General features: G+C 39.9%; 1 protein-coding gene across 4 annotated transcripts in view; it reads right to left on the reverse strand.

The window, feature by feature from the left end:
• The window catches only part of LOC134879964 (RNA-binding protein Musashi homolog 2-like), a 141,699-nt gene that overhangs the window by 84,552 nt on the left and 36,302 nt on the right, over positions 1 to 20,845 (reverse strand). For all 4 annotated transcript variants that reach the window (XM_063906580.1, XM_063906581.1, XM_063906577.1 and 1 more), the window contains exon 6: positions 12,598 to 12,690. In XM_063906580.1, coding sequence (XP_063762650.1) covers positions 12,598 to 12,690 — 93 coding nt within the window. The remainder of the gene's footprint in view (positions 1 to 12,597; positions 12,691 to 20,845) is intronic.

Consider the following 20,845-nt stretch of genomic DNA (forward strand, 5'->3'; position numbering starts at 1 on the left):
TGCATAAGTTGTACCAGTATCTGAGCAGTTATCACATAGTGGTCATACATGTGCTCAATTTCTAAGCTAATGTTGGGAACTTAATACACTGTTGCGTAGTTTAGGCCCTGTTCAGGAGATTATACAACATGCAAGTTCCAGGTAAACTTCTAGCAATCATTCATGATTAGTCCATTCATTGTTGGAAGTTTGCATTGTCTGCAACAACCTGCATTGTAAACTTGGGCCTATACCAAACAGCTTTAGACCCTGGACCCCAATTTCTAACACTATCTTGAAGCCTAAGATCATTTTAGCATCAAAAGTTGTACACAAAATTGATATCGCCTCAGTACGACACTAGAGAAAGCTGCACTATCAATTGAAAAAGTATTAATGTATACGTCTTCAGTTTGGCCAATAAAGTTATGTTTGTAAAAAAGTCTGGTCTGATTCGTTCTAATAGTCCACTGCCGATTGGAATGTACCATTCGGACATTCAGAGCAGCTCACTCTGTTGTGTTATTTCACAGTAGTGGTTACAGTTGTGATGGCACTAGTAAACGAGTAAAGGCCAGACAGAGACAAAACGTTAAACACTCATTCTTTTAGAAGTATAAATGTCCAGAGAAATGTTTACGAATACTCATTAAATCATTTTCAAAGACGAAGAGTTTGTCTTCTGTCTTTCCGCACTTTGTGTTGGAATATGGCTGCAGTGGGAATTGATTTAATGTAAAGGAACAGCAGTGAACTGTTTGAAACTCTACAGAGGACTTGTTGGACTTGACATGGGACTTTGTAGCCAAGACTTGAGATTTAATGGCAGAACAATGACTTAGTCTTACCTCTGATTCAGAATATGTGTAACTTTTGTAAGCAGTGAAACAAATAACTGAACATGTTAAGGAAGCCATCCATTTCCCACATCTGTGTAGTGGCAGTGAATGGAAGTCTCTATTTCCAATTTGTTCCGTGCTGTGCGGGGGGAACGGCAGTTTGTTGTGCCCTCAGGCTTCAGGATATTCCCTGCTACATCAAGGCCACCGACTGTGTGCTAATTGCTGCATGTGGTGGGGGTTCGGTTGGAGGTGTTTATTTATAGGGAGACGGCTGGACTTCTTGTGGTTGTAACACGCTGTGAACTGGAGCAAGCAAAGGTCAAAGGATAAACCCAGCGGCAGGATGCCATAACAACAAGCACTTCCTGTCTCTACAAGCTCTGTGGTGAAGCTGTCCCTCAGCAGCAGCTAGGTTTCACTTTGTTGCATAAATGTCCCAAGACTATCTGGGGCTGGTGGTAATTATTGCCAGGACATACGTAGAAGAGGGCAACATGCTGAGGGGCTCTCTAGATGGATGTAACAGCACTAAAGCAACAAAAAACACAAAAATGGTTGGAACTGAAGTCATTGGAAAAGCTTGATTGACAGAGGGAAACAGTAGTATGCCGTAGTAGTCCCCTTCAAGTTAAAGCCAAGGGTTAGCCAATTCACTCTGCTTCAGCCAATTAGAACCACACACATTGCCCTTGAAAATAAAGCTTTAAGCACTCCTGAGTGGTGTGACATTTTAAGAATGTCTGGCAGACACATACAATGGCAGAACATGATGCACATGATTCAAACTCAATGTGAATGTGTTGTTTGAATGCATAAACCACACTTCACAGCTTCATTATATTCACTTATCAGGGCCAGAGCAGAAGAGAAGGTGGATTACCCTCTTGAACACGACATGCTGAGTTAAAAGGGGACATTTAATGAATCATGAGGCAAAGTTGAGATCACAGCATGCTACCTGCAAGTACCAATTATGACTCAGTGCTAGGAAGTGGATTATTTAAGCAGTTATTCACCCGAAGTATACAAAATTGCACCCTGTGCTTTCATTGTCTAGATTAACTCTGTGACTGTGAAAAAGGAGATTAAATGTGTATCTCACATTTTATTTGAGCAAGTGCGAGCAAGCAAGATTTGGATATAAATTGCACTGCTGCATGAATGAGTCTGAAAACCAGGGAATGAGTTAACATTTCAGCACCTGTTTGCTCATCTTTCAACATGGTTAGGTTAGATCTCTGAACTAAGGCCTGTGGTTAACACGAGATAGAGAGATTTGGTCATATGTCAGTAAATACCCAATGAGGAATGTCTGAAGTTTTATGCATCTTAAAAACAGCAGTCACCAACTAGTGTCATCACGTCGAACATTAGCCACGTTTCTGCTGTCCGATAATAATGGGGAGCTGGTTCAGCTATTTTCTGAGCCAGGATAGCAAACAAAAGTCCACAATTGCACAAATGTACCGTATTAAGTTTAGCTTCAGCAGAAGAAGCTCAGTTAATAGGGACCAGAGTACAGAGAGTAGACTGATACCTGAGCAAGACACCGGGTCATAACACTGTTGGCTGGCGCTTTATAGTAGCGGCTTCCTGCTCCAAATATAATGATTGGTTATTGTCCACCAATTGGAAGGTCGGTGGTTCGATCCCCAGCCTTACGTGTTGTTCCTTGGGTTATAAACTGATAGGACCTTGTATTGCAGCCTCTGCCTCTGTATGAATGTGAGTGAATGATGACTTGAAAATGTGAAAGTTCCATGAAGGGTCGCAAAGACCGGAAAACCACTGCTGTCCATTTATCCTTCACCATTTCAATAAGTCATTGAAAAATGTGAACTGAATGTCTCGATTGCATTATTGAGGCAAAAAACTCCCTTGGTGAATTTTCAAGTTATTTTTCATGTACACGTCAATTCCTCATGTACCTTACATTTATTCTGACCATCAGCCATACTCTTTGCTTCCCTTGCCAATATGTGTTACCATATACACACACTTGATGTCCACTGTGCACCAAGGTTCATCCAGGGACTGTATTACCCAAATAGAACAAAGAGGGCTCTTGAGAGGCTCTCTGTCATAATTTGGAATAATTTGTTCCACAGAAGGTCTCCCTACGCCGATGTGAAATTAAAACACTCACCAGTGAATGAGCTCAGCTCACTGAGGGAGAAACATCTGCAGCTGCAGCAGATGGCGAGCAGGATTTTGTCTTCACTTGCTCTGAGCAGACATTAAAATATTGAACCATTAGGGCCTTTTGTCAGAGAGAATAAGGTGTGATGGGGAGGCACAGTGTGCGCTGACAAAAGCAAACCGTGCCCAAGCTTATAGTCCACCCAGAGAGCTGTGGAGGAGGCGGACACATTATTTATGTAATTGTTTGTATCATTATTATTTAATTGTGTTTTTATTGGGCATTTGACTCAAACTTGTTATGTTTATATAATTATCTTCATGTTGTTGTTTTCATTTTATTGCACATTCCTTCCAATTTCTTTATAAATATGTTTATTATTATATTTTAAAAAGGCCAATCTGATGGCCTCCACTCTGTTAAGCAGACTTTCTGTTATAGGTTTCTAGTGTCTAATCCCAAACTGAGTCAATTTTAATAAATCATATTTTTTTTTTGCCAGCAAAGCCATCATTATACACATTTTTCTCAAGTCTGAGTGTGGCTTATTTAGTCACAAATCCACTGTATTGTCTGTAGGTGAATTGGATTATATTTTGAATGTGTTGCTCAACTTAACTTTTCTCAACCTAAACTCAACCCTGCTCATTTTGTGAGACCCATTAAAACTGATGCTACATACTATTTAACTAAATATAGTATGACTAAATACAGGATATGCCTCCTCTTCCCTTATTATTCTGGGCAAAGAAAATGTATAAAGACTGCCAACAAGGGATTACTCACACAAGAATCTGAAACCTTGGTCACATAAAGGGAAGCAATAAAGATACTTGAACATAATTGGCCCTTCTTGAAGTTAAGGGCTATTACGGAGAAGTAAGACAACGAGCAGTTTCAAGTGTCTGGCAATTAGGAAGCAACAATTGGCTGTACAGCAGTCCTGGAAGCACACAATGGTCTAGTCATGAACTCTACTCTATCCTCAAAGTGGGCTTCTGCAGATCAGGGAGAACGGGATATAATGGACTTATCTTCCCTGTGCACTGGCATAGCGCATGCTATCATTACTGAAAATGAGATTTGCTATGCACTCGCTTAAAGATAATTGACCTAGAGACTGCTGCAGCCATAGAGCTCCCCCTGGGTACGGATTAAGGACATTTTCAACGGGTCAAATGACGGGCCAAAAAAAGAGAGACAGAAAACTCTGTGGTCCACATGTTCTCTGAGACGGCACCGAAGCCTCGCACGAGTAAAACATGGTTTTGATGAAAGTAAAAAGTGAAATAACAATTGTCAACAGTTTAATTTACCAACCTTGGAGTTGCAGAGTAATTTGTTTCTTAGAGAACTAATACAGCTATGTTGGGAAAGTACCTTAATTGGGTATTTGTGCAAAGGGAATAAACTTAAGGCAAAGAAGTGTTTGCTCAGCAGCACTTTCTGGACACCAGGGGCAGCTCTAACATTAGCAAAAATCTGGCAACATTGCGTTGACATATACTGTGTATTGTACAAAATGCAATCTTGTTTTTGTTGCTTTTAAAGGGCTTCCCCTCTCCTGTAGTGCGTCAAGTAGGTTTCTGTGCATGTTAATGGTCTGCAAAGGCTTAAATTCCAAAGGTAAGACCAGAGGGAGTTTCTGTCCCACACACCTCCCTCACTGAAACGCCTCGATTGGATTCCATTGTTCACTCCCTATAGTGACATCACTATGTAACATAGGTTTTTTTATTGGCTAGCGCTCCAACACAGTGAACATGATAGGCCAGGGGGCGGGACATCTCTAAGTGGTTGACCAATTACAACAGAGCCGGCCGTCATGGATGTCACCGATTGACACGCCGGTTGTAGTACTGCTGTTTAGCCACAACAAAAATGTTCTTGAGCGTCCGGCACACTCCCTGAGGGCTTAGAAGAACACTTGGGGTTAAGTATCTGCATGGGGCTGGGATTGAGCTACTAAACTTCCAAATGGTAGATGACAACAGTACCTCACAGCCACAGAAACATTAGGAGAAATGGCAATAAAGCAAAGAATATATATCCATTTGGTGAAATGTCTGAAATGCTTGGAGTTGTTAAATAAATACTAGCTCCAAATAACAACTGCTGAAACTAGGGAGAGAATATTCCACACAATGGGGATGGGGATTCGGGATAAAAGGAAGGACAACATCATCAGAAACCACAGAAAGCCTGAGAAAAATAAAACTGTGGGTTAATGGGGAAGATTCTGTTCTCCAATCAGATCTAAATGAGGGTGTACCGTGTGAATCTGGGAGCACAGCCAGGCGGCCCTTACCGTGGTTTCCTTCACACTCTTTGCTTCACAACGCACACTGATTGCCTGTGGAAGTAGAATTTTACATCCCATCCTGGTCCTTTCATTATGGCTTGTGGCAGGGGGGGGAAACCATATTAGCTTCTTGCAGCACATCCCAGGATGCATTTCCATTTAAATTGAAACAGTCTTAATTCTAAGGATGGAAGAATGTGCAGAATGTTTTAGCCTTCAACACCTCAGCAACACCTATCGACAACTTCTTTATGTTACCAATATTTACGTTTTTTGTTCTTGATGCCAGCCAAAACAACTTTGTTTAATGCCCTAATATTTCATATAAGCAATGTCTGGCTTTGTTAGCCTCTTCACATATGATACTGTTTTGCTTCTTGGGTCTATATGTGTGGTGTTTAAACTTGTACCTTTCAAATAAAGATGTACAGAGTACGTGCATACAGCATATCTCGAATAGTGACTTATTCAGCTTTAGGTTGTATGATAGAAAATTAAGTACCTGATTTTTGTCAATCTGTACAAACCAGTTCTATAGGGATAGTGGGACCTGAAAAACAAACGTTGATGATCTGGTATGTCAAGAACCACCCCTTCCCCCCAAAAAAAACAATGTGTTTACAATGTGGTCCCAATTCTTGTGGCACCAACAAAAAATGTGTATTTGCTTAGCAACTTTGCGCTATTTTTTCATCATTGATGACTATACTGAAAAGAGTCTAGATCTGTCTATCATATGTAAGACATGGCTTTTAATACCATGTTTAATGGTCAGTTTATGGTCAGCTGGTAATTGGAGAGCTGCTTCTGGTTGTACACTACCTGCCTATATGGAGACTACAATTCTTATAGTTTTTTTATAACAAATATTATTGGAGTTACTCTGGCACTCTGGACTCCAGAGACAAGGGAGCCCAAACTGCTGGTGCTACATACACCGGGTAACCTTAGAGGCCTTATTAGGTTATTGCATCAGAATCAGACAAGCAACAAACCAAAGGTTGGGGGGGCAACAGAAACAAATGATGAGTCAGCATGGTGTTGACTGACAGTTCTGATTGGAGATCCTATTTCCCAATCAGCGTTCAGTTTACACCTGCAAAATTCATGCTGTAGGATTTCTCACAGATTTAGAATAAAATTAAAACAAATATGAAAATCTTGTCAAATAGACAGTCAGTCGCCTTAGACAGCTTTGTTTACACGGAGCTCTGACGTCGCGTTGTTGTTTACGTCTACGGCGCCATCTTGTATATGGGCATCATGTTCTCACGAGCATTGATATATCTTATATACAGTGCCACAATATTGCAAGCCCCCAGGAAGCGCTCGGGACTTTGAGAAAATATTCGTAGTGGCCAAACAGCGGGTACTACAACTTCCGTATCAGTCCGTGACGTCACCCGGCCCAGAAAGACTTTTCCCCATTGACTTACATTGGGAAAGAGACGTATAGACGTACATTTTTTTTTTTAACTACATAAACTTCCCAGTATGAACATTTTTATAGCCCTTATTTAAATCATTAGGTCCATTCATTCTAGTGAGCTGAGTGGGAGATCAGGGGCGGGGCTTAAGTGGAAACTCAACTGCGCATGCTCTATGCTCTCCACAGACAGGTATGATGGGTAATTTGTGACGTGTTGCTCTCGTGAATCTCAGGCCATTTCGTCTTCATGCACCAATGAGCAGCTCTCAAAGGAATGAACGAGGCCCCGCCTCCAACGCTGTATCCAGTTCTTATAATACATCCATGCAGTATTGCCCTTATACTATATTTTTTCTAGGAGACCCCTCTGGTTGCATCATTATTCTCAGTTGTAACAATTAAATATGGACTACTCTGTGGCACCACAGTACTATATCAGAACTATATTTTGGCTCAATACTTTACAAGTGAATATTGAACTATTCCATATTGCAATTTTGCTAAAAGTAATTTTTCAGCCCTACTTACAACGGCAATACTTTTCTAAAGAATATGGCGCACCCATCACTGTCTATCAGTGCATGCCTTTTACACAATTGGAATTATATGGGAAGCCTCAGAGACAACAGTGAATTACAATTGTTTCAAAAAAAAGCTTTTTCTCTCTTTTTTTTTGTGGTGCAGATTTAAGGACACTGTTTGCTTGATTAGGGGTAACTTTGTGCAGCTGATGATACTCTGCAGAAGAATGCTTATTGGATGCTGGATATCAGTACTGCAATACCAGAGCTACCAGCTACCAGAAGCTATAATTCTAAAGCTTTAGTAATGCTAATGTCAGAACGCTGCAATTCAGCTTAAATTATGAAATAAAAAGCCAAATGCTGGGTTTCTAACCATGATGTTGCATTAATCTTGCATTAAACCAAGCTAGGGATGAGTTTCATTTTGGTTACCTTCGAATGTATTCCTTTTTTGTGTTTTATCTGTACATCCATGTCTGTCAGTTGTTGCAAGCTATGCCCAATGAGGAGGCAAAAGACAATGTTGAGGAAGGAGTTTCATTAGCCTCTTGGCTAACATTCAATCACAGATAAAAATAAAGTGATATAGCATTAGGGTTTGGGTGTGAAATATGTCATGATCAGCAGGGTTCAGTCAATGAAGCTCCAAAAAATGCATCACCTTATTACCAAAATAGTCTGTTCAGTTTGTTCTAAAATTAACCAGCCTCTCCTAAATTTGATCTAGACATGCGAGTGTTCAAGAGATCCACCCTTTCCATCAGACACAGTCATCTTAGCGCTCACTCCAGGTATCCAGGAAATTCAAAAGAATTGCCATTAGTGGGATAGATTGACTTTCCAAAATGTTAAGTGAGAAGTCACTATTTAATCAAGCAGAAAATGACCTGATTATAAAAAAAAATTAGAACAGGTAGAGGGCAAACATTTTCGTTCCACCCATGAGTCATGCTAATGTGCAAAGAATTAAAGAGGATTGTGCCCTCAAGAAATGTGGTTTGAGGAAGGTCAGGTGAATACCAGAGTGAATAGAGCAAAGCCCATCACAATCCCAGAAGGACTTTTAATACAACGAACTGGTGTCAGATAAGAAGGCAAGGCAGAAGTACTTCACTCTGTTACAAGGATGACTAAGCCAAGAAAAAGCCAACCTTTTTCTCAAGGTGAAAGGTAGCCTGGGTCTAAGCTCAGAGTCCACCAACAAACAGCAAGGATGCCTTTGTCCACATAACGTCTATTTTTAGTATACAGGTGCTGGGCAGAGCCTCTCAATTATTCATCAAAAAGCGCTTCCAGCATTTGAAACATAATCAAACATTAAGCACAGCGGTGGTAAATCGGGAAACATCTAGTCATATAGTATGGATATGTTTCTAATGGTCAAATTAAATGGTGTTGGGCATTGGTTTTGATTAGCAAGGGGGTCAATGGCTTAGGAAGTTGAGTAGGTTGTCCATTAAGTGCACATTTGACATGTTGATCCTTGATTCTATAAATGCATTCATCTACTAATAATCACAAAAAGATAACACCTCTATTTTCTTTTATGATTTACAGCAGCCTAAAAGCTAAATGATGAAGCAGGCTTGATTAATTTGTGCTTCCTCTGAATGAGGTATTGATTCCTTTAGGCACCTTCTGCACACCATTACCTTACACCAGTGTTCTGGCAAACCGGGCAAAATTAACCGCTGCATGCCAAGTTCCTATATGCTTAACCTTTATCATGATCAGTCAGGGGCTATGAAACCATTCCAAATGTGCCTCCTCCTTACTCTCTCAGTGAACTTTTCTGATTTGTTCCCTCTCATTTCCACACAGAGTTGGGAAGAGAAATATGAAAGCACTCGAGTATTTCATCTTCATTTAAACAATTTTGTGTTATTGCTCACTGCTGCGCTTTGGAATTTAAGCGCTTCAGTCTTGAAAGTATTGTAAAAGATGAAAAGCAGGAACAGCAGATGAAGGCTCAGCAGAGGTGGACAGTTAGAGACCGCTCCAGTGGCCGATTCATGTGTTTAGTGATACTGCCATTACTGCAGGGGAAATGTTTCACCGTTAATTAAAGTATGGATGAATGGAGGTATCACCCACTGCAACAGATGAAGGTCACATGTGTGAATATGGATGTTATTCACTTAATGTTAGAAAGGCGGCCAAATTTCCATTTAAGTTTGGGTTGCCAAGAGGCAAAGCCTGGCGTCGTGCTGTGACGCGTTTTTTGGTCCGCACTAAAGTTTTGAGTGCTCGATCATGTTTAATATATAAATCAAACGATAACTTTACATGGACCAAAATCATGTCAGAGCACGAAGCCTGGCTTAGCCTCTTGGCGACCCACATTTAAATCAAAATGTGGCCACCATACTAAGTCAAAAGAAAAAATGTCTCTTGATCTTGTCATTCAGCCCCAGCATGCAACAGGTGACTTACAGTACATACACAAACCACACCCATGTGGCAATTACTGGAAGTGCTCAACAAATACAAATAAAAGTAATGTAAGCAAATAATAATAACTCAAAGGATAAACTCAGGCTAAATAACATTTTTGCAGTTAGGATTATTATGGATGTAAATATGTGTAGTAATTTGGCCCTGCATAAATTGGGTTCAGACTTAATCTAACATGATTTAAAAAAGACAATATTCCAATCCAATTAGCTTTTGTTTGGATTAATAACATAATTTGATACTTATATTTATCTGAATATTAAAGGTGCCATAGAATGGAAAACTGTATTTACCTTTGCATAGTTGAAGAAGGAGAGTTCGGTACATTGAACTGACATACCGTGAACCTCAAACACCATTGTCCAAATCACGTGCAAATCACAAATCACAATCAAAGCGGTAAAACGGGCGAATTACAACAATCCCTGGAAATACTGGAAACACTCACGCTAACACTTACCACTCCGTAACGCTGCTCTCCAATCTCCGACCAACTGGCTGTTCTTCAAATTCATCGGTTCCCTCCTCCGATAAAGGCTAACATGTAAGGTTGGATGCCAATAGCCTCCATGGTTCATCTCTCACAGTTTCGCAAACTTCACTTACTTCTGTGGGCTCTGAGGCAGCCATGGATTGCTCCTTGTAAACCAGCCAATCAGAGCAGAGCTCGTCATAATTATTTAAATGAGCCCCAAATAAGGCATTTCAGCTTGTTTCATTCTAGGACCAAATCAGAGGGTTGTAAATGGGCCTGTAAAACCACATCTAGACATTTTTTGGATCAACCAAAGTTATATATCTTCTTTGTAGACATCAGAGAACAATTCAAAATACCAGATAGATGCTTTCTATGGCACCTTTAAGCAAAATAATACATTTTATTGCCAGGAATTAGTACTACGTTTGAAGGAGCAGTTCATTAACCTCTAACAAATTGTGTTTTCTCGTCCTACAATCTGAGGTGCACAATCATAGTTTAATCTCGTAATTAATCCTGTGTCATATACGTAATCCAACACGCTTTATTGGGCCAAGATGTTTTCACTGATATCTGACCACTGTCAAAGGAAGTTGATCGCGGATATTCCTTTCAACATTCCTTAAGGATATCACGGACATGTACAATTATCATGAAAGTGATAGAGAAGTGAATTGAATTATTTAATAAATGCAACGTTACATCAGCTTGTGTTAAAGGATGTTCCCTCAGCTTTTGGGCCTACACATTAAATTAGTTATCTAACGGCAGCGGTGCAGTAATGGTGTTATTCTGTATAATACCCGAAGTCCTCAAATCTTCTATTTGATGTTGGAATATTGCAGAAAATAAAAAAATGGGATGGCAAACGCACATTTATGATTCATGATGGCATGTTTTGTTCAGCAGGATGATCTCCACATATTAAAACCACGTTGAATCACTGCTATTCTAAATCATTCACTTTGGTAAGCAACGAGACAGAACTGACTTTAACACTCAGCCACCGTGCCTGGCGCTAGATTGACCCGGAACTGATTAGCTCAGCATCTAGGAATAAATTAGCAAAATAAATAAATACAAAATTAAAAGGTCTAAGCAGCTGCCATCTCAATTAAGGGTACTCAGCGTTTGGAAAAATAAGGTCTTGTCTGATCACCGAGGTAATTTATGCGCCATCACTCACACCATGGTTCCCCTGAGGATGACATTTAAGACACACTCATAGTTACATGACACACACACACACACACACAATCATAAATATAAGGGATTCCACCATAATTTCACTTGCTAATTAAAATGAATAGAATTTAAAAACTACAGCTGCTCCACTTCACTACTAAGATGGTGCACGAGATAACAGATTACTGCATAAGTCACATAACAGTGTAACAGCATATATTAGTATTGCTTACTTCATTTTTACTACTTATTATGTCCATTAAAGAAACCCTCACAAACATTATCTATAATCAAGTATGTACAGTCTATAAAATTCTATCCTTAGACCATCAACCTTAAAAAGGAAGAACTCCAATAGAAACCGAACAATTAACGGTCAAAATGAGTTAGAAAACCTCGGGGAGTGCAACAGAGCGATTCCTCTCCAGGACGGACAGACACGGTGTTGTCTGTATAAATAAAACTTTTACAACATACACTATAAAACTCAAAGGCAATACATTCATTAAGGTCACATTTAGCACCTACTTGCTCTTCAAAGGGGTCCAAAAGAAAGAGCAATACATATATAATTATAGCTGGCGTGAAAATAAAATGTACCTATGTTCTATCAGCACAATAAATAGCACAACAACCCCCACCGCCTTCCTCCCCACTATGTATCACACCCCTTTATTGTTTCACACTGCTACGTTTCTTTCCTCCCCATCTTATTCTCAGCACACACACACGTTATAAAGATATGTCATGTTGATGGATAACCCGGGTAGATCTGACAAAAAAAAAGAAGAAGATGAACTGAGAGGTCGATCATGATGACCTCGACCCACACACAAATGTGTGCACACAGAAACACACACACCTATAATGTGGCAGATGCTAACCTGAAGACATCAGTATGTTTTATCTTAAGCCAAACAAACACATGATCTCGATCGTCTTGCCAAACCACCTGTGTGACACTGGACTGAATACAGACAGTTTTTATGCTCTGAAGCTAGGCTAGTTTACTTTCACTATGCTAGCCTTACTGCCCCATAGGGGACAAAGAGGAGTAAGTAAGTAATGCTAGGCTGAACCGTATACAGGCAGAGACAAAACTGATATGCTTCTTCTTCCAGCCTGACTCTACGCATCTCATCAGACTGCAGTCCAGGTGCATTGTGTTGGCTAAGCATACAGTATTGCCATGTCATCACCAGGCAACCAGACTCACACACAAACACAGCAGCCCAGAGGACTAAAACACTCCAAATGGTCTTACCTTGCCAAACTGTTCAAAATATTGCTTCACGTCTTCAATAACTGTGTTGGCTGATAATCCTCCGACAAATATTTTCTTTGTTCTCGTCACCATCTGAAGGAAGGGAGACAAAAGGGAATAAAGCAGGTTAGCGACAATTCACATCAGGAATGAACAATTCTTAATAATGATTCTTTCTACTCTGTTTGTTTAAAGGAAAAAAGCAAATACATTCACAAAGCTTCTCCTATTGTCAAATGAAGAGAATAAGATTTAGTATAAAATGTTTTGATACTAATAAACATGATGTGGTATTAAATGGGCATCATTATGAAAAGCAATTGCTTTGAAACAACTAATTCACCAACTGAAGAAGACATTTGGAAAAATGACATGGTTATATTCATTCAAGGTGAGGCTGTGAGTAAATGAAATGTATTAAACAGAATTTGGACGAGATAATTCATGACATATGTTAGCACAAACCTGAAAAAACAATCCAAATCTTGTTAAAAGGATAATCGAATAGAGAACAGCAACTCGCCACCAATAACCGGAAACAACGATGCTGATGAGAGGCTGATTTTAGCTGACTCTTTTGTCCAAAGTGACTTACATTCACTTCAATACCGTAGATCTGCCTACAGGAGCATATTGGGATAAAGCAAAGACACTTCAACGAGTGGACTGCAGGGGATGGGGATGGAACCACTGACCACCTAGGATTGGTCTATGCCAATTCTCACCCCATGATTATAATAATACATGGTATTTATATACCTTTTCCTGGTGCTTAACAACATCCCTATTTGAAGACCATGAAGGCAACAGAAATAGTTAAACCTGAAAACGATTGGGTAAAAATGTCACAGCTGAGTAAACCCTGGCAATGCTGAGAGCTGTTTATTCAGAACAGTAGGAAGTAAAGAACACACACCTGTTCTATTTCTCTCTTACTCTTGGCTTCTGCATCAGGGGAGTCATATTTCACTGCTGCGAAACGCTATTAGCTCATTTGGTGGATAATACCAGCGCTAGAGTCAGACACCATTCATCTTCATAATGAGGATGGCCACTGCCATTATTATGACTGCAGCTACAATAAATACCCAACTGGAGGGTTAGCAGCGTGTGAGGGAGCTGAAAAATGAATTAAAGTTCTCCATTGCATCAGGATGACTATTGTCTCACAGTCAGTGCGGGATAGATGTATGGGAAGATGTTTTACAACAATGACGGTATTACCAGAACAAGGACTGCCATTGTGCATGCTTTACTATGATAGGATACAAAGAAAAGCATCTCTCTCTCTGACCCTAACCCTAACCCTAACCTGCTGCGAGTCTGGATTATATTAATAGACCATGGCAAGAAACAGACAAGAGAAAAACTAAATCATCCGTCTCACAAAAGTAATTTGTACTACATGGCCTTAATCCCAGTAGGACTGATGGTTTGATGACTGGAAATTAGAAATGACGACATAGATCCATTTTAAAGTTTCATAGCAGAAGATAGAAGATAGAATCGGAGGATGAAACCCTCTTTATTAGTCACATACATGCACACAGCAGAGCACACACAGTGAAATTAGTCCTCTGCATTTAACCCATCCTAGTACTAGGAGCAGTGGGCAGCTATCGTGCAGCGCCCGAGCATATTTCCCTTCCCTTTTTTCTTGTTAAGCACTTTTTTTTAATTGTATTTCTATGAAAGGTGCTATAATAAATACATGTTATTATTATTATTATTATTACAAAAATTCTACATGATTTGGTGTCATTAGAAATGTTGTCATTTTTAGTACAGCATGTTGGTGACTTTGCAGAAGGAGCCACCAGAAGAGACATACTATGAGTTTAGGGGATTGGTTATGAGTGCAAATTTGAAAAGGTTTGTAGAAAGTCAAAGAAAATATGTGACCAAAAGGTGCACCAAAACAGAACCCAGCTCAAAGAAATGTTTCGGTTCAAAGAAGGCATAGTAAGCATTAACTGTGCTACTTGTCAAGACACTGACAAACAGTTGGCACATTCAGTACATTGTTTTTTTAATCTTGAGTCGGACTCCCACAGCGGGCCCATGACTATAAAAGCGGTTCCCTGGGAGGCAGGCGGAGAAATGGGAGTAGCACATAGCATCAGGCAGTGATGGAGAGAAGGTGTGTTGTTTCTGCTGAGATGAGGAGCTCTGTAGAGAAGATTAAGTGAAAGAGGACAGGGGAGGAGGATAGGGAGGGGCTACAACTCCTGCTGATGCTGCCGTTTTGGCCTCCGTCAACTCCCATTATTGGCGAACTCCATCATTCTACCCACTCCATCCCACTGTCTCCAGCACTAACGCCTTCCAATGCTTCTTTGAGAATGTCAGCTGTCATGGCTGTCCATGAAAGACGCTCCCCGACCCTCACATCCACCCACAAACACACATACCTCAAATGCTGGCTGTGAGGTGCTGATAAAAGACGTTTGACAATGGGAAGGGAACCGGTGCGCCACTTACACACAGCATCAGGCAGTGGAAGAAAAGGCGGTTTGTCATTGAGCGAAAAAGGCGGGGTGAGAACCGCCACCTGCAGACCACCTTATGGTTATCTGTCCCCCATTGATAATCCACAGGTCTCCAGAGATGTGGCACATGTATGGCATAGGGCTGAGTCAAAGCACTATAAAGGCCGCCACTCAACATGGAGAGCTGAGGTGGAAGATGGAATACTAATGAATGAAGAGAATACAACCACGGGGGACGAAATGTTAACTGACATTTCCATTAACACAAGCAGGGAAGGTCTCCAGAGAGAAGAGGTTGGATTTTTTTTCCATTTCCCACAGGCGGCATTGAAGCGTCTTCTGGACTACTTTACCCAGGAGACGCTTTGTTTGTTTTTGGTTTGCAGATATTTGTTTATCTGCAAAATCCTGTACATAAGACACAGGCAAATTAAGCCGAAATGAGTTGTTTCACCAGTTACAATGTGGGAAATGAATCAGAATAAGAAACAGGTTTATTGCCAAGTTGGTTAACACATAGGAGGAATGCTCACCAGAACCTAATCAAGGGCATAGGTAGGCTAATATCATGACTCATCAGAACATGATTACAGCTCATAGGTCCTATAGGGTGAAATATAGAGAAATGAAGACCAGTGAATACAGTGTTGGAGGCAGGGCCCTGTTCATAATTAGATCAGTTGCTCAGCGTCGCAGGAAGCCAAAGGGTTTGACTGAAGGGTATAAAACTACCTGGATCTAGATCAAGAAGATGTGGCTCAGAAGGTAAATGGGTGTCTACCAATCAGAGGCTCAGTGCTTCGGTGCTCATCTCCTGCACTGTCAAAGTGTCTTTAGGGAAGAATCCCCCACCACAATTTGTTCCCGTAGGCATGTCGATGGTATTGAAATGTATGTAAGTCACTTTGGATAAAGGTGTCAGCTAAAATTACATGTTATGTGAAGTAAAAATAATGGTAGAGGAAGGAGAGGAGTTACATGGAAGAATCTTGTCCTTCATCTTCCTTTATACCAATGAAATGAGGCTATCCACTTCAAGTCAAAGTTTAATTGTAGTGAGCATATTATTGTAGTGGCCAAGAGGTGGTAACACAACCTCTCTGTCATTTATGTGGCCAAAAAATACTTTTTTACATTGGTATACTTTGTGAACGAAATGTCTGTTAATCAGCATATATATTTATTTGGGGGAAAACACTATGCAGTACAAATATTTAGATAGCCCTTATATAAAGCATTAGATCATATACTTTGTCAAATTTGCTCTCTCCCTATACATACATTGCATGTTGCAGCCACCCCAGTGATTTGTTTTTCTTTACAGGCAAACACCAAAACCTTCTCCACTTCCTGAGACTGGATGATCATCCAGACATATTTCAAAGACGCCGCTTTCATATGCATCATTACTGACAGAGTGCCAGAGATATTTAAGACTCAGTGTGTATAAGCGATGACAAAAGTTCTCTGGCTTGTGTATCTGATTCCTTTCATTGATCATTAGTCTCTGCAAACTGCAGGCATTCGATTAGTCTGACCTCAGAGAAACCATGTTTCTCATAATCGTTTTTGAGGAAACAAATATGGTGTGGCCACTCATATTTTTGGTCTCACCAAACATGAAGCTAAATGATATGTCCCCTTTGGTCCATGTCTCCAAGACATTGAGAGAGTCTGTCCCAGCATTAAGTCAGTGACAGCAAGACACATAACATCAACCAACTGCGCTTTGTGTTGATTGAAGGTAAATGAAAAACAAGCCAGCTAAAAATTAGCTAGTCCAAAAAAATAAAGGTTACAAAAAACCTAAAATACAGCAGACTGGTCATTTAAAACAGAAGCCCAAACTCTCTCCGTTTTAAGGACACATACAGTGCTTTTTTGGTACAACATTTCTTTGAAGAGTCGTTTCCAGCTGACAGAGACAGGAGATGTGACTTGGCTGAGCAGCAGCCTGGGGAGGGACAGGGTTTGTAATAAGAAAAAGGATAGGCATCTCTTTTGCACATCCTTTTTCATGCAGGCAGTGTGGGAGATCTAATTAAGATTGTTCATTAGATGAGTCTCCCCAATACAAGGTTGCTTATCAATTCGTGCTTCATCCAGCAGCCAAACAAGCTAAACTCTCCCAGAGGGCAGGCCTGAATCTCTCCAACAGTGTTTCTGAGCTCATCGATTATTATTGTAGATGTTCCTGTCAACCAGAGAGATACACATCCGAATTATAAATACTGCAAATGCTTAAGGATGTCCATCATCGACAAGAAACATTTATATGTAAATGTGTGATTGACAGCAATCGTTTAATAGCATTTTAGACACATCCAAAATGAGTCCAATGGAGGTAAGTCAGTGATAATGAGAACAAATAAACATATTCATCAACCCTGTTTCTGAAACACTGTGCATTAAAAAGTTGTTCAGTTTGCTGTGTGGAAGCAGATTGAAAGATCCTGTTCAACAGCGCTAACAGCTTTCCCTATCGCACATCACTAAAGTCCTGAAAACTCAAGCTCATCCACAACTCAATGACATTTCACAGGTTTGTGTCATTGGTGGTTTAGACGCTATGAATTCAGTGGTGCAGTGATGACACATTTCTGTAGGCCGACCCGGGAAGTTAATATTCCAAGGGCTCCCTCTACAAAAAGCGATTGGATTGTGCTTTTGATTTTGGAATATTACAGAAAATAAGATCTGTGGCAAACAATAACATTGATGATACTTACATGTTTTGCTCAAAAGGGTAATCTCCACATATTAACACCACGTTAGCATGTTTGAAGCTTTAATGCTATCAGCACAAGTAAAAAGCTAACATTATACACGTCAATACCGCTAAGCTAAAGACGGACCCATGTTTGGCGTGTTTAGTGTCATTGAGTCCCTTTTACTCAGATTACTGACATTTTAAAAGGCGTAGAAAAAATCTTTAAAATATCTTAATGTATTAAATAACAGACCTGATTTCATGATTCTAAACAAAAACATGAGGAAGTTCTTAACTGCTAACTCAGGGTTTTAGGACAGCTATTCTGGTGCAATTGATCAAATTACACTTTCTTTTGGGAATTTCTCATAGGCAGGTGTAACCAATGGTTATGATATCGATATGAAAACAGATTTTAAAGGGCATATATATCTCCACCTTTTTGATATAGTTAATATTGTGTTTAGTTTCTGCAGTGAGGCCCCCTTGTCAGAATACAACATGGCTTCTCTTTGATCTTGACACTAAGACGTGTGACACACTGAGTTATAAATGATGTGTTATGCACCACCCCCCCCTTACTCCTTAACAGCTGATTGAACAGGGATAAAAATTGGCAAGAGGAAAACATAGCAGTCACGAGATTATAGAGGACAATACAGCTACACAGAGAAACTAAGCTCAACCAGGCCCTGCGTATAGCAGTAAGAGGAGAAAACTATATTAACATTAATAGGAGTTTGAAAAAAAAAATGTAAGGAAAAAATTATCCTCAAAGTCATTCTAAAAAATTAATATGCTAATTAAGCGCCTGCTTCAAGGGAAATCTCAGAAACTTTTGCAAGGAAGTTATATGCACTTAACAAATGACTTACACAGTTATGCTTGAGGCCATAAACATTTTAAAGTGACTGTTTTCTCATTCCTGCTGTGTTTCCTGCTGCATTACAGCCTCGCTAAAGTCTCTTTCCCCGAGTTGCCATTTAGGAAAACCAGAAAGCAATATCTAAGCTTCAAGCGTCTTTTTTGGAGATATTGAAATTCTGGGAGCAGTGAGGGATTTATCAGTGTTTCTCATCAGGCTGAGTCTGATAGTGCTCAGCAGCTTAGAAGCTACTAGAGAAAGAGGTTTTTTGGGCTGCAGACGTGAAGAGAAAGCACTCTTCCCACAGTCAAAGTACAGTTATTAAAAACTCATTTTAAATTTAAGTCTGCTACGAAGATTCACTATTCCTTTGGAATGATAATGTAACTTTTAGTAAGACTTTCATTTAAGTAAATGGCATCAAATGTTTTACTACAAAAGGACCATTTTCACCATCAGCCATGGTTGTACACCAATAGGACAAATAATGACAACCAGTACACATGGACACCCCAAATAAACACAACCATGCCTGCAGTGAAATATTAAAGCCTGGAAAAACCCCAGCTGATCTAGAAAATAACGATGAGAGAAAGTGAACATGGACTACAGTGTGATTTCATAATGTTGTGGACATTTGAAGAAAGAGACTGGAGCATATGATCAGACTTCCACTACAATCTCTTTATATAGGCACAAATGTTATGTAACTTCAAAACATTCACTTATTGACTCTAACGTCACACACTTCATGCAGTCAGGCCGGCTTCAGAGTGATTCATGCATGGGAAGGCATCTTTTGTTATCATTAGTGCTTAACCATAAGTAGAGAGTATCCATCCTGCTAACACGTTAGCTGTCATAGCTGTCAGTAAGCTGTCCTACTTGTCAATAAAACAAGTATTTTCAATTAATATGAACAAATTATGATTGATCATAATTTTATAGCATGACTTATGTCTGATATTCTCCTAAGAGGCCAATATATTGATAAAGCAACATTTTTAAAAGATGAATTCAACCAAGTGTGGCAGAGAGTGCAAAGATAGGAAATAAAGGATGAGCTCTCACACAGCTGCACAGCCCAGAGGCCAACCAGCTGCCACTCTCCCTTAGGCTCCCATAGGTCAACAGGCGGGGACGGGAGGAAAGGGCAGAGAACACACACACACACACACACACACACACACACACACACACACACACACACACACACACACACACACACACACACACACACACACACACACACACACACACACACACACACACACACACACACACACACACACACACACACACACACACCCTGAGAGAGTAAAAGATCTGCTTGTTCTGTGATTTTTAGAGCTGAATTGGATTTTATTCAAAATCTAAAGGTTTGATTTGTTGTTCACGCCTTTGCACCACTGGACATTTATCAAACTGTACTTGATTCATCAGATTTTTTCAGTGGTTATAATTCTTATGTTTTTCTTCTAATAACCCCTTATGTTCACACTTGCACTAATAGTTATTTAGCCTTGGACATCCATGCTGAAATACCAAGATGACCCCTGCGCCACTTTTATGCAAACCAGTAAGAGGACCATGAGTTTTGCCAAGCTAAAGAATAAACGTTCAAACTTAATTCATTATTTCAGTTCATCAATTGTTGCGCTAGTTTACTAAAACATACAGACAGAAAGCCTGAAACCAGGTATTGTTGCACCAGCAGTACATAAAGTCACTGTTTGAAAAGTCTTTTTTTTTTTACATGCAACAGTTAATTTATGTATTTTCCTTTATGGTAATGTTTGAGTTAATGGTGTTACATGGTGTCAGAAGATAAATAAAAAGATATAGAAATATTGAAGTAAAATGTATGCGTAAAGTGCAAAAAACTCTAATAGGTAAAATTACATTTGTGTAATCATTGCAGTTAGTCAACAGCTATAAATGAGAGTTAAAATGTCTGCACCGTACAGCACTGCATCCCACAGTCAATACTATGATGGAGGATTTGGGGTCAAAGCATAAAGCAAAAGCTCTTATCTGGCAATATTTCAATGCCAGGAGTTCAATGTAAAGCCAGCGCACATTTCCAATATGATGTCAAGTCTGCAGCAAATTGTACCCCCATTTTTAGAGATGTCGGTAAAGAGGAAAAGAGAGAGGGTCGCGAGTCTCCTTAAACACCAGGGA

The sequence above is a fragment of the Eleginops maclovinus genome, chromosome 18, assembly GCF_036324505.1.
Source record: "Eleginops maclovinus isolate JMC-PN-2008 ecotype Puerto Natales chromosome 18, JC_Emac_rtc_rv5, whole genome shotgun sequence".
Taxonomy (NCBI): domain Eukaryota; kingdom Metazoa; phylum Chordata; class Actinopteri; order Perciformes; family Eleginopidae; genus Eleginops; species Eleginops maclovinus.